Here is a 13,196-nt window from a genome sequence, read left to right as displayed (position 1 = left end):
TAATCATCTTCAAGATGTTTGCATTTTCTTCCATGGGTTCAGCCCAGAAGCAGGGCTAGAGAATTAAAGCAATGATGCATCAAAAATTAAATCACACAAGTAACCCGGTCTTCTCCCACTTGATGGAAACATATTCATATGCTGCTTCCACATGTTCTTCATATAGATGATGATTTGGTTTACTATTATTAATATTGACAATGGTATATTTTTTATGAGTCTATTAGTTCTGGTTTGTACTGTTGCTTTACATTTTGGTACATAGTAAAGTGAATGTTGGTTATAAGTGGTGCGAATGCAGGTGGTAAGAATGTCGGCAATAGGCTCACTCTGTGAATGACAGGCGCTCCCAGCTAGATGTACTAGATTGTTAACACGGTAAAAGGGAATCTTAAAGGTTCACGCCAAGGTGGGCAGTTCCCCTGGCAATGTGTTAATAAGAGCGATTTTATGACTGAATTACTCGAGAAATTTCTCACATTTTTCGAAAGATGATTCAATCTGCTGCCTGGCAGAGGAGCTGGTGGCGGACCGCATTACACTGACTAAACCTGTGGACTTCTATTCACCGAGCGAGAGATGAGATGTGAGAAACAGGGTGATCTCAATTCATCTTACTCATCCCCTGAACCTCGCAGGGGTGGCTGGAGAATATATCCCAGCTGTCATTTGGGGCAAAAGGATCCCTCTATAAAATGTAGAGACAGACAGTCACTCACACCTACAGTGCATGTACAGTATGTGCACTTCTGGATTCCCAAGCTGGATTCCTGCCATCTGATATTTATGCGCATAGTCTCATAAAGTTAACTCCAGCTTCCTACAGATGCACTTCAGGGCTATAGTGTGTTCATTAAACCAAGGCTTGGCTAAGTTTCTCTCAGAGGAGCCATATTGTCTAAGATTGCTACAGTATACAAGTAGTGTTCAAAGAGCCACGCAGCTCCTCAGTGGCGGAAAAACACAAGGCAAGTGCTGGTGTTAGTGGCTGCGGCACACAACAGAATCTGTGCCAAGAACCAAGATCCTAATGGAAAACACAGTATGGGAAAAGGGACAGACAGCACAGCCTTAAAGCCTAATGTACAGTAACTGTGTCCTCCAAAGCCAGGTGTCAGCTCAGGTGTGACCTGTGGAGTCTGGCATTGAAGGATGCTGCTCCACTTTGCACTCTGATAGCCCGGACTCCATGGTTGCTTCAAACGTCTCCTCGTTTTTTGAATTTGAAACTGAGCAGCATCTGAGTTCTATAAAACATGATCTTTCTTCGACGCAGTTCAGCAGCTTTACGTGACGCTGCTTCTTAATTCTTCTTAAGTTCAGTCCCGTGACTATGAAACGAAGTGGTGAGATAAGTGTTTATGGTTATAAGTTAGTAAGTAGTGAGTGAGGGTTTTTTTGAGGAGTTCAACTGAACAAAACTGAACAAAAACACTGGACAGGGCAGTCAGGGGAGTTTTTACAGCCTTAGAACATCGACAACAACTAATCCTGGGCTTCTTTGCAGCGCAACTTGCTCTGCATTTCAACCGTGTCCCTGGAAGCTCTAGGAATCTGGACCACCCATTTAATTTCCACTTGTTTTTTTGCTTTTCGCTCGCTCAATAATTCTGTGGTTAATGAACTTCCGAAGAGGGGAATTATGGATGAGGGTGGGGAGGAAGGGAGGCTTCCCCTCCTTTTTACGCTCACGGTCGCAGTCAATCATATCCCCGTTCCTGAAGACTGTCTGAACATCTGAGCATCGTCACGCTACCATGCCTTTAATTGACTTTGTACAGTTAACACATGAACACGCTCTGTGTACACACATGGACACACTCTCCATTACAAATGGCTAAAAACGAGCTTACATTTTCTGCACATAAAACACACCATTAACCACGGCGGCGTTTTGACATGTAGCATAATCCAGCTGCAGTAAAACTGCTCCTGCCCTCGATGGGGGCAGACAGCTCCACACCTTTGACTTAATGCCCTTTGCAGAGTCACGTCACTTTAATAATTACCCACGTGTTTAATTTACTACCAGCTCAAATCGAAAGAACGAGCCGGTTCAGCAGAAATCCGCGTATTCATTAATTTATTGACGCGCAGGAGAAACTTCAGAAGTATTTTGGCAGCGCACAAATCACCTCTCAACTCCTTAGCACCACTGAACGTGTTCTATTATACGCAGCAAACGCATTATGATCATCGGCCTCCAGACATTTACATTCTTTCCGCTTATTCACAGAGGTCCCTTTTTCGTATTTTCTCTATTTGTGCGCTTCAAACGCCGGCGCCAGTAGGTAGTAATTATCTCACATACTTGAAATGATTCATGATGTTTTTAACATCTAAATCAAAACGCCAGCCAGCAGCGCGCCGTGTAGAATACATTTTATCATCAGCACAAACAAAACATCAGCTGTTTATTAGAGGGAACGATATGCATGCCCAAATCACTTGAGAAATAGCCTGGAGGATGCAACTGTCTGTCCTATTCATTAATTTAGTATCTGCTGCAAAGAGATGCCATCATGTCTCTCCAAAATACTCCCCGATGTTTGCTTTTCTTTTCTCTTGCCATTTTTGTTTGTTTCATGTCTCTATGCAGACAAAGTCACATCCTGTCTCATCATTCTCTCTTGTCTTGCCTTTTCTCTGTAATATTCTTCTTTCAAATCCTCCCTGCTCCTGCGAGTCCACCCTTTTGAGGTGATGTGATAGATGTCTACGTTGTTGCCTGAGTACGCATCCCTGTGTGTGGCTCTGTACACAGCCTCTCTGGCTATTGATGTGGCCTCTTCCACTGTCAGGCCCCATTTAACTCCTTGGTCCAAAATCGAGTAGGCATAGGGGGATCCCGAGCCCACGGAGAAGAGTTTTCCCTGCAGACGAGTGCCGTCGCTGCACACGTAACAGAGGCGGGGTCCAGACGTCTTCCTGCCCGAGAACTGTTGAGAACCAGTTGAAGAGCAGCTCTCACGGTTGGCTTTCGCCAGAGAGCTCTTATCAAGGCAGGTGCCACCCACACTTTTCTTTGGGTCTGAGCAACTACTGAGATGAGTCTCTGTGTCACCATCATCATGGCGTCCATCTACCTCTCCTCCGTCCCACCCACACAGAGTGGCAGCTACACACAGCTCAGTCCCCTTGAACGGGTGAAGCATGTGAGAAAGCAACTTTGCAGCTCCGTTTGTGGACAACCGCCGGCCGTGGCGCAGTTGGTAAAGCCTGAGCTCTCGAGACAGGATGCGTTTCCAGAGGGCACAGTCTGCCGAGGTACCTGAAGTGGTGCCGACGAGGTGGCTGTGGATGGGCAGGATTTTCTGGGAGGCCGGGCACGCCACGAGTCCGGAGCAACTGGAACGAGTGTCTGCCGCAGCCAGCACCCCGCCCTGAAACGCGAAAGCCAGGGTGGTGGTGCCATGAGACATTGGAAAGGGCAGAGGGACAGATTGAGAGGAGGCAAAAGGAAGACTTGAGGGCAATGAGAGAGATGGTAGGATGGAGTCGTGAGGGGACAAGGCACTGGAGCTCTGGATAGTACTAATCTGTCCAAACTGCAGTGGACCTTCATCCAGGTAGTCGGCGACTGGTATATAAAAATTAAACAGGCTTGTGCTGTCACTGAAGGGCAAACTACTCACACAGGTAGAGGTGGTCTTCTTTCCAAAAGGAACCAGAGAACATTTAATGGTTGTACTGTCCTGGAAGGTGTCCTGGAAATTGCATAGTTCCTGTAAAGCCATTATAAATATATAGCTTTCTTCTCTAACTAAGATCTTTCAAAATATTTCTCTCAATATTCGGACAAAGCTTCTGTTTCCTTTGGAGGTCTGGGTGTGATCTGTCTGTTCAAGTACTGCCACCCTTTAAATAGACAACACGGCTGTGTTCATCCACATGTGGTCATCTACAGTAAAATGACCCATCAGCAGCAGATACCGACGCCTCATTCCTCGACTTTGAAGCATCCTCAGTCAGTTGCTCATGGGTAATTAATTTTGGCTGTGATATCAGGTTGTTTTTCAGATCAAATGTCTTCAAAGTCTTGTGTGGGCGTAGGCCAAAGAGGGAGGGTGGGGGGTTGTTGGGGGGGGCTTGATGGCAAAGCCTGTAGCACATCAAATTAAGTTAGACTCTGAGCTTTGATGCATCACTCCCTAAAGTTCCTTAATGGAACCAGAAACAGAATGAATCAAACAGCATTTTTGTCACACAGCACAGTAAATTAAAGCGAGTCCTTGAGGTGTTGTGCCGCGGACGGCCCTTTAAAGGCGTCTCAGGCAAATACCAGAACTTGCAACACCAGAAAATCCGGTACTGCTGCATCGCAAAGGGTGGAAGATGCATTAAGCTACTACCTGTTTGGTGATTTAGAGCTGAGGCTTCTTTATATGTCAGGCCGACCGGAGCTTGTTTCTCTTCACGTTTAAATCTGTCTTAAACCAAACAAACTGAAATGAATGTACTAATCTGTTTTGTCTTCACTGCTGTTCTGGTAAGCAACTCCATTTCTCTATACAACCACCATAATGATGAATTTGTGAATCTGTAAAGCAACAATATTTTATATCTTCCAATACTGCACTTGACTTTTTCTTCACTAATTATAAAAAAAAGTTTTAATTGTGTGGCAACAGTGCAACATGAATGTTATGATCTACTATATATTTGAGACTTGGCTGAGATTTTAAGCATTTCAGCTCATTGTTTACCCCCTGGCTCATGGCCTGTTCCTGTTTTGATGACCCGCAGCATTGTTCCCGCTTTAGTATTTAGCAACATATATAATTTAAGTGCATTGGCTTTAAATAAAACAGGTTATAGCACAGTGGGCTGTTCAGGGTAGCCAAGGGGGGAGTAGAGGTTGGGGGAGAGGCACTTTGAAGAAACAGAATCATACCTGCTGATCACCACAGTTTTTGGCTACAGCAGCAGGCAGCTGTTTCCAGTAGAGCTGTAAAAACAACCTTGTGCTGTCATCGACTATCTGCTAAATACGATAGAACATTGAGCCGCCGAAGCTATTTCTCTCAGGAGCTGGTACAATAGAAAAACAGCTCAGAGAGAAAACGATTGAATCTGGCAGATGTGTAGGACTGCAGAATGTGTAAATAAGCAGCTGTTTCAAGTTCACCATACGGTGATAAATAGTGATCATATGCTCCCAATGAGCGAAACCAAAGCCAATGCGTGTAGTGGGGCTCCTCTTCAAATCAAACACTTTCTGTCTAAGAAGACTGCACCCTGTTTGTTGTTCTTATGTTCATTCTATTTACATATCTTCTCCCAGGGACAGTATGTGTTGCAAGCAATTTCGACCCAGGGCGGTGAGAGCCTGCCTGAAAATTTCATAAGGTTTGACTCAGCCCCTGACACACTGCTGGACGGCTCATGGGTTCGCGTGGGGTATCAGTGCTCCAGCACCTGTCAGCTTGCAGTGGAGGTGGCGGTGTCCATGTTAAGAAAGACAGAGTTGGTGGTGTTCAGGAGGAAATGGACCAGCAGCTCATCCCAAGCCTACAGGATCTGGGACGTGGTCCTGACGTTGCCTCCATCCATTTCATACGGTCACGACTTTTTCAACAGGAATGTCTTGGAGGCCGAGAACGCGACAGTTCGCGCTTGGTTGGACCTTAAGGACGGCAGAAAAGCCAGCACATACCACAGTTCTATTTTGAGGACTTATAAAGTGTTGCGGGTAACAGCCCTCTCGGAGCGTCCAAACAAACTTCCCACTGAGTGCCCTTCATGGGCTGCTCAGCTGACGTGGAGGATGATGAGAAGCAGGATCCTTCAGTGTCTGCACGAGTCAGGTCAGAACCTCAATCACGTTCAACTGTCTCACTAAAGCCTGTACTGGTGCAGGTTTGTGTGATTTCTGCTGCTCTACATATTCATAGACGTAGCCGATATGATCGCGTTCCCTCTGGCGAGCACTGGTGAGCGCTTTGGAGTCGTCCGCCTGTTCCAGCCGTTCGTCGCCGGAGCCTTGGAGAGCGCTCGGCTTCACGCTGTGACGCAGCCCAGGTTGGACTCACTGACTTCTCAAATGAAGTTGGGACTTATTCTGTGTGAAGCTGCACAGCATGTAACAGTGTCCCGGCGGGGCTCCATAAATGCTGAAACAGCAGAAGGATGTATATCACACAAGATATATTACAGCAACGCGTTGATATGCTTGATGGGCTACAGGTCAGCGAATGTTTCCTGAACACAGTCCACTTTCAGTTTTATTTCTCAATCATCACAAATGACTCTACAAGCTTCATGAAGCCTAACTCACCAGAGCATATAAGCTTTTTATTCATAGTCACTGAAAGACAGTGAGGTCAGTGGCTTTTAGCAGCCTGCGTGCGTTTTAAGATTACTCTCACGCTTCAACGGCAAAATGAGCCATTTGTCAAATCCTGCGTTTTTTTTCTCTTGGTTTTTTTTTGCCTACCTCGCAGCGCCGCCTTATCCGTGTGGATCTACCTGCTGAATTGGTGCCACAAGAAGTACTGTGGGATCATCCATCATGTTGATAGGAACATGCTATACAGCTCGGTTCTGATGCAGCTTACAGACACAGGTGGGTCAGAGCAGCTGCGCGTACACCTGATACCAGTTTAAGGGATTAGACCATTATGAGGTGGTTGTGAGCGATAATGTGTGTAGAGAACCTGTGGAACAGACTGCGTGCTGACTTAATAAAGGGCTCTGGATGTCCTGTGGTGAATTATATGACTGTCATACTTCTCGCACAGGTAATGTCGTAATTCAGGCACGTGTGACAACGGGAGAAGATGAAGCTTTCCGGGCCAGTGTGGTGTTGCCTCTGTGGAAATGGATCAGATTAGATTGTTACATTCAGAACTCACAGGTACTGTATGGAAACGCAGCATGAGCCAGAAATCAAAATAAATGCTCTGAGTGTTTTGCAGTGTTTGTCCCTGCTTGTTTTTCTGTGTGTGCCAAACTCAAACATCTTTACATCTGACTTTCAGGTGGTTCTGAATGCAACATGGAGCGATAAAACCCGCACATATGTTTACGTGTAAGACACTTAATATAATATAGTCTTTCTGTTTTATAATATAATCACTTGGGCCTGATAAACCAGGAACGTCTGATATGCACTCAATAAACACAATGTCTGGTTTGAGTATTAAACATCTTCACAGATTTCAGAACAATATCCATTATGATGACACTGATGGATACTTCGGGATTGGAGGAAACAAATACCTGTCAGGCATTCACGCATATTTTGGGCCGATCAAATACTACCGTCTGGGAACTGAGGAGGTAAAGCTCCTTCCTTCTACTGTAGCTGCATGTCAGATTTCATTGTTTTTGGGTTTTTTTTTAATCCAGTCATTCACTATTCACAGATCAAAAATGAACTTCAACCCAAGGCAACATTAGAAGAGCTAGACAGAACTCATCAAGAGTGTCAGGAGATAAAAGCCCTGACACAAACCTTTCTGCAACAAGTAACTGAGAGTCACTCTCCGTCACCAATCAACAAAGGTGAAATATTGTTTTGACAAGTTCTCTGAAACAGCGTTGTAACCGTTCTACGAGCAGCCTAATATAGATCTAATAGCTCACATAGCGTATTAAGTGTGAGCATCAGTGTTAATAGGATGCACTTTGTGTTTCATTTCCAGGTGTTTGCACCCCACGCATCATGAGCCCGTGGGGTCAGCTTGAAGAGGAGACCTGCACACAAACATGGAGCTGGGAAACGCAACTTAAATACAAAACGCTTTTCCAGTTCTTGAAAACAAAAGAGGAGGGAATAAGAACAGGTGTTATACGTGTGTGTCACGCTGCTCTGAACCGTGTCAGGGATCATTTACGTTACTCAACTGTTCTGTTCTGTAGGATCTGTGGCCGTGAAGCACTTTGGAACTGCTTTGTTTCAGGAGGCAGTGGCCACAATGTTCTCTCTTGACCAGATTACGATCACGTCCAAATCAACTGCTCTCCTTCAACTGGCCTCCTGCTTTGGAAACCACAAAGCGTCTCTCCTGCTTGCCTCCATCTACTTCTCCAGCATGGGACACTCAGTAAATCAACAGCAGGTGAAGCCGACACCATCCTCGTACCTCAATTACTGCTTGGATGTGTAATATTGCCCCCATAATGGTCACTGATAACATTGACTCTGGCGTGTTTCAGGGCCTTGTCTATAGTTTGATCGGCGCATCGGGTGACGACCGTTTTGCCCTGATGCATGCTGGGTACAAACACACACATGGAATTGATGGGTTCCCTAAAGACCTGGACATGGCATATGGTTACTATTCCAATGCTGCGGCACAAAGCATGACTGACAGCTCCAGGATACATGACCAAAAGGTAAGTTTAAACTACTTAAAGCCATGTTTAATCAGATTATGATTGACGGAATGCTTCCCAGACAAAGTTTTATTGTAATGGGTTTGTGTTTATTGTGTGAAACGTCGCCTGTCCACGTGTATGTGATAGACATATGTTTATGTTTGTATGTATTCATATAAATAGGACAAGAAAAAATAATAAGAAAGACAAAGACATAAATGAAACAAATAGGATGTTGGATGTTGATTTGAATTTAAACGTGTGGTACAAAATGTGCTGTCTGTCTCTGAAATATGATTAGTTTATTGTTTGTTGTCTCAGCCAGGTGGATGGTGAAGGTGTGAAGGGTGAATAGGTTGGTCTTAAACCTAATTTAAAATGTGAATGAGGCAGCCGTCGCTGGGGAGAGCACTGCAAAGATAAGGGCCCCATTATGAGAGAAATCTACATAAGACTAACTTGGAAAATTTAAATAAGCTGAATTTATGGCATAGACATTCATGAAAACAAAAGGAAAACCTTCCTGTCGGCTCTCGGTTAAAAAAGGAGCCAATCAGCTTTTTTCGAGGTCCAGAGTAGATGGCAGTGCAGCATCCCTCTCGATCCTCTTGGAACGAATGGCCCCGAAGGCCCTCTTTTATTTTTTAACAGCTTCTCAACATGACCACAAAATGTCCTGCCAAAGTTTGAATTATCACACATGAGTGATTCTGTCTGGGTGGTTTTGTCTGAGCACTTCTGGCTGCTTTAAAGTGGGTGGTGCTCAGATGCAACAATGTGACGCCATGCGCTTCCGAGCGCTGATCGAGATTTGGCTATATTTGAATCGCCGTCTGATGACTGTCATGGCGTTGTTTGCTCACGTTGGCAGCCCTGTCAATCAAACCCAGTCACACCCACATGGCCCTGATGAGTCAGAGCAGTCAGGATTTAGGGGGCTGAAGTAAAAAATAGCTATAATGCTGCTTGTCCTGTAAGGCTTTTTTTTTTAAATCACTCTTTCTGGTTTTGTTCAGCAAATTACCCCTGAACACATCTATCTAAGCAGCCCAGACGATTTAAGCAGCCTGACGCATGAGACAAACGATGACTTCCAGTACCTGAAACTGCTTGCAGAGAGAGGAGACTTAAAATCTCAGGTACTGTCTGAGAATGGAAGCTGTATTTCCTGTCTCATTCCTCCCCCGTGGTCAGTCGACACGTCCAGTCAGTTTTACAGCTAATCTAACATAACGACTGTTGTGTTCAGAGGCGCCTGGGAATGTTCCTTTACTGGGGACAGAGGGGAGTTACAAAAGACGCTGCAGGTGCGGTGAAGTGGTTCGAGAGGAGCGCCATGCAAATGAAGGACCCCACGGCGACGTATGACTACGCCATCCTGGTGCTGAAGGTACAGTACGACGGCCCGGCCTGTTTCATCATCGGCCTGAACGCCGGATGCTGCGCGTCTGTTTTGACAGTCATTGATTCACGGATTGATGCTGATGCCTTCAGGGCCTGGGAGTGAAAAGAAACCACACCCGAGGTTTTCAGCTGCTGAAGAAAGCTGCCGAAATGGTGCGTGCGCATTAATCAATCTCCATGTTTAAAGTTGGCACCTTCTCTATCAATAGTGCCTGTTTCCTCGCTTCAGGGCTCAATTAACGCCTTGAATGGCTTGGGCTGGTACCACGGGGAGATACTGAACAACCACGCAAAGGCAGTGAAATACTTTGAGCAAGCTGCGATGAATGGGAGCGAGGAAGCCTTGTTTAACCTGGGAGTTTATCATCTTAATGGGAAAAACCCAGAAAATCCATGGACGAACGAGGTTTGAGCCGGCCGGTGCTGTCAGAATCGAGTTTTATCGCTGGTACGGTGTGATCGATACAGTATGCCGATGCTCCATCCACAGACGGCTGCCTTCCTGCTGTTCCTGAACGCGTCTGACTCGGGTCACGTCACTGCGGCGGTGGAAGCGTCGTGGTACCTGTCGACCGGACGCCTGGAAGGGGTGTCTCAGGACGTGGGCAGGGCAGTAATGTGAGAGCCTTTCATTACTGTAGCTTGGTGATGGATGCTCTGTTATGGGGCTGTTGCACCGTAGCCTGCGGCTTCCTGGCATCTAATTTCAATGACAGCGGCTAATTCAAGGTCAGAACCTAGCATTTGCATATCTAAAAATAAGAGCGTTGTTGACGGCCCACAGGAACACGCCGCTCGCCCACCCGTCTTCTGGTTCCTTGTGAATTTAAAGAAGCTCCTGCCGCAGCTGTTGAGGCTTTTTTTAGAATGACCTCAACAATCAGAACCTATTTTTAGATTATGTTAAAAAACATCTATTTATGTGGAGTAAATTATATTCCATAATTCATCAGCCTCCCTGTACCTCCTGTGCAGCATGCTAAAAAAGGTCTGCGAGCAGAACGGACACCTTGGATTTATGATCAGAGAGGCTCTCCAGGCCTACCTCAAGGGTTCCTGGTAGGAGCATTTGTTTCACTTTCTTTTTAACTGTCCTCCTTTCATCATTCTCCCTCTTCTCATCGCTCCTCACGTGCGTTGTATTGTGTTGCCAACAGGCAGGAGGCGCTTGTGAAGTATGTCATGGCGGCTGAAACGGGTCTGGGTTCGGCCCAGAGCAACGCCGCTCACCTGTGTGAGGTACAGTACAGTATGCAGGGAGTAAGACCTCAGTCCGCTAAAGACGGAAGTTTGGCAGCACAGATGATCACATCAACTTTCTCACTGCTCTGCTGTTTCCCGCCCTGTGCTCAGGAGCTAAATCTCAGCCACGACTGTCAGTGGCGATATCGTAACTACTCCGTATTAGGCCCCGATCCCCATCCGTCTGGTGAGTTCCTCTCATTTCATTTGGCTTCAACCTCTCCCTCTCCCTGTCAATCTGGTCGATGAACAGCGAGCATTTATCTTCTTTTATAGCGCTGCTGAAAATGGGAGACCACTACTACCGCTCCTCCTCCTGCACACAAGAAAACTCATTATCCCTGCTTGGTCAGGCTGTATCAATGTATAGCAGGGCGGCTCTAGCAGGAAGCCCTCAGGTGACAGATTTACTTGGCTGTAATCTCATCACCCTATGATAAACGTAATTAAAATTCCACAAGCTCAGACCCGCCGCAGTCAACACAACAAACAGAATTACCCAGAGTTTTTATTCTGAGACTTATATGATGAGTTTATTAATTTATTGATTTATTCCCACTGATTCACAGGGAATGTACAATCTAGCTGTTTTGGTGCAACAAGGCTGTGTTCTTCCTCTGAGCGCCCGTGGCTGGTTTAACGTGACGCGTGATGACGAGCTGGATGCTGTGGTGGAAAAAATCCTGAGAAGGTGAAGTATCAGTGTGCAGGACTGTTCTGTTGGCACCGTGTGAAATTTGTTCTCTTGCTGAGAGTCAAATGAGAAGATATATGACGATAATTGTCCAGTAAATAGGAAGTGGAAGCTGCTGACCTTTAATGCATGTACATTTCCGCTGGAGAGGTCAAACTAAAACATAAGGGGTTAATTAGTGAGCTTTAGGTAAACACATTTATTGTAGCGCCTGCTTATCTTCTCTCGCACACGCCGCTCTTTGACATTATTTTCAGCATTTCGCCAGCTTTCATCTATTGCCATTTAATAACAATGCGAAGGCCTCATTTTGACTCATATAGTTCTGTTTTTGTTTTTCTTTCTCGTCCTCAGATGTGTAGAGTCTGAGAATGAGAAGACGGTAACACCCTGTTCTTTAGCTCTGCTCAGAGTCCAGATCGAAAAAGCCTTGAGGAGAATGACTCAGAACGGTGCTCAGCTCCTCTTGGTAAGCGCAAGGCAGTCAACTCATACTTTACTGTGTGTAGTCAGAGCTAACAACACATTGCTACACTATTTCATTCCTTTGATAATTTGATCTACCTTTAATTATTGAAATATGTGAAAATGCAAATGGCGCATTAATAATTAATGGTACATTAAAGCGACTATAGTTTGCTATTTTGAGGAAGAAAAGTGGTGATTTATTTAGCTCATTCTCCTTGTTTCTCCACAGACATATGCATCCGTTCTTTCTATCTGTGTCGTTGTCGCCGTGGTGACGCTACAGAGCTGTTTCGGTGAGTAACTGTGCTATTCACGACTTGATTTGCCACAAGATGGTGCAGTTTCCCCACCGAAGCGTGTCTCTCAGCGCCCGCTCTGACAACTACCGTTTGTTTCCACCACGCTCACCGCCCTCGCCTCCTCACACCCTTCTCATCTGCATATGGACACAGAACAAAGGGCTCCCAGTCGACGAGGTCGTCATCGCCATCAGGCGGGTACGTCACCCGGCAGCCAGGATGAAGTCAACTCAAACGCAGAGCGAGATGCCGATGTGGGAGGCCTCCACAGAGCGGCGGGGAATCTATGGCTTAGGCTGCTGAATGGCGGCCGCTGGCTCGGGCAGACCGGTGATTTGGCTGTGACACTGGCGGGCGTGTGCCTGTGCGCTTTCTGGACCACACTCCTCTATCACCTGCTATGACTTACAATAGCCGGCACAGTGATCCAATAGCCACAGTGGAAGCCCCAGACAGTAGAGACTGAGAGGACGTACATTTAGCGGATGACTTGCAGCGTTATTCATAGGTCACGCTTGTGTTTGGGAGGCAGGTGACTCATTTTAATACAGAAAGGCGAAAAAGTGCTGATCATGATGTGAGTGTGCTGTTTTATCAGTGTTGATGGGGTTTCCTTGGTGACCAAGCGTTAAGTAGTTTGGTTGCAGGAGATAAAGTACTGTTGTAATTAATGCTGAATCCGACCTGCAGTGGATGAGTTGGGAATGTGGTAGCAAAGTTTCTGTTACAGCTCACGATGGCGCCAGTAAAAATATTATAAAAGTCAA

General features: G+C 45.9%; 2 protein-coding genes across 4 annotated transcripts in view; one reads left to right on the top strand and one right to left on the bottom strand.

Moving 5' to 3' along the window:
• The window catches only part of LOC114853283 (protein sel-1 homolog 3), a 13,689-nt gene extending 493 nt beyond the window's left edge, over positions 1-13,196 (top strand). The window contains exons 1-24 of one of the 3 annotated variants that reach the window (XM_029146494.3): positions 4,113-4,489; positions 5,285-5,807; positions 5,895-6,021; positions 6,444-6,565; positions 6,741-6,856; positions 6,981-7,030; positions 7,158-7,281; positions 7,368-7,506; positions 7,647-7,787; positions 7,864-8,063; positions 8,161-8,340; positions 9,339-9,461; positions 9,572-9,712; positions 9,817-9,879; positions 9,956-10,132; positions 10,217-10,344; positions 10,702-10,785; positions 10,884-10,965; positions 11,080-11,155; positions 11,245-11,366; positions 11,538-11,659; positions 12,017-12,131; positions 12,360-12,423; positions 12,583-13,196. In XM_029146494.3, the coding sequence (XP_029002327.1) occupies positions 4,451-4,489; positions 5,285-5,807; positions 5,895-6,021; positions 6,444-6,565; positions 6,741-6,856; positions 6,981-7,030; positions 7,158-7,281; positions 7,368-7,506; positions 7,647-7,787; positions 7,864-8,063; positions 8,161-8,340; positions 9,339-9,461; positions 9,572-9,712; positions 9,817-9,879; positions 9,956-10,132; positions 10,217-10,344; positions 10,702-10,785; positions 10,884-10,965; positions 11,080-11,155; positions 11,245-11,366; positions 11,538-11,659; positions 12,017-12,131; positions 12,360-12,423; positions 12,583-12,833 (3,309 nt within the window). In that variant the 5' untranslated portion in view covers positions 4,113-4,450 and the 3' untranslated portion in view covers positions 12,834-13,196. Of the gene's footprint in view, positions 1-4,103; positions 4,490-5,284; positions 5,808-5,894; positions 6,022-6,443; positions 6,566-6,740; positions 6,857-6,980; positions 7,031-7,157; positions 7,282-7,367; positions 7,507-7,646; positions 7,788-7,863; positions 8,064-8,160; positions 8,341-9,338; positions 9,462-9,571; positions 9,713-9,816; positions 9,880-9,955; positions 10,133-10,216; positions 10,345-10,701; positions 10,786-10,883; positions 10,966-11,079; positions 11,156-11,244; positions 11,411-11,537; positions 11,660-12,016; positions 12,132-12,359; positions 12,424-12,582 lie in introns of those variants that run through there. The other 2 variants (XM_029146495.3, XM_055508122.1) reach the window with 2 other exon arrangements.
• Positions 2,592-3,737, bottom strand: LOC114852947 (proteasome subunit beta type-11-like). Its single transcript, XM_029145679.1, has one exon. The coding sequence runs from the start codon at positions 3,735-3,737 to the stop codon at positions 2,592-2,594; it is 1,146 nt and encodes a 381-aa protein (XP_029001512.1).

The sequence above is a fragment of the Betta splendens genome, chromosome 4, assembly GCF_900634795.4.
Source record: "Betta splendens chromosome 4, fBetSpl5.4, whole genome shotgun sequence".
In the NCBI taxonomy this organism is placed as follows: domain Eukaryota; kingdom Metazoa; phylum Chordata; class Actinopteri; order Anabantiformes; family Osphronemidae; genus Betta; species Betta splendens.
This window is presented reverse-complemented; position numbering and strand designations above follow the sequence as displayed.

Bases quoted from the DNA above. Each gene is read 5' to 3' on its own strand.
- LOC114852947 (XM_029145679.1), bottom strand. From the start codon at position 3,737: ATGGCTTTACAGGAACTATGCAATTTCCAGGACACCTTCCAGGACAGT.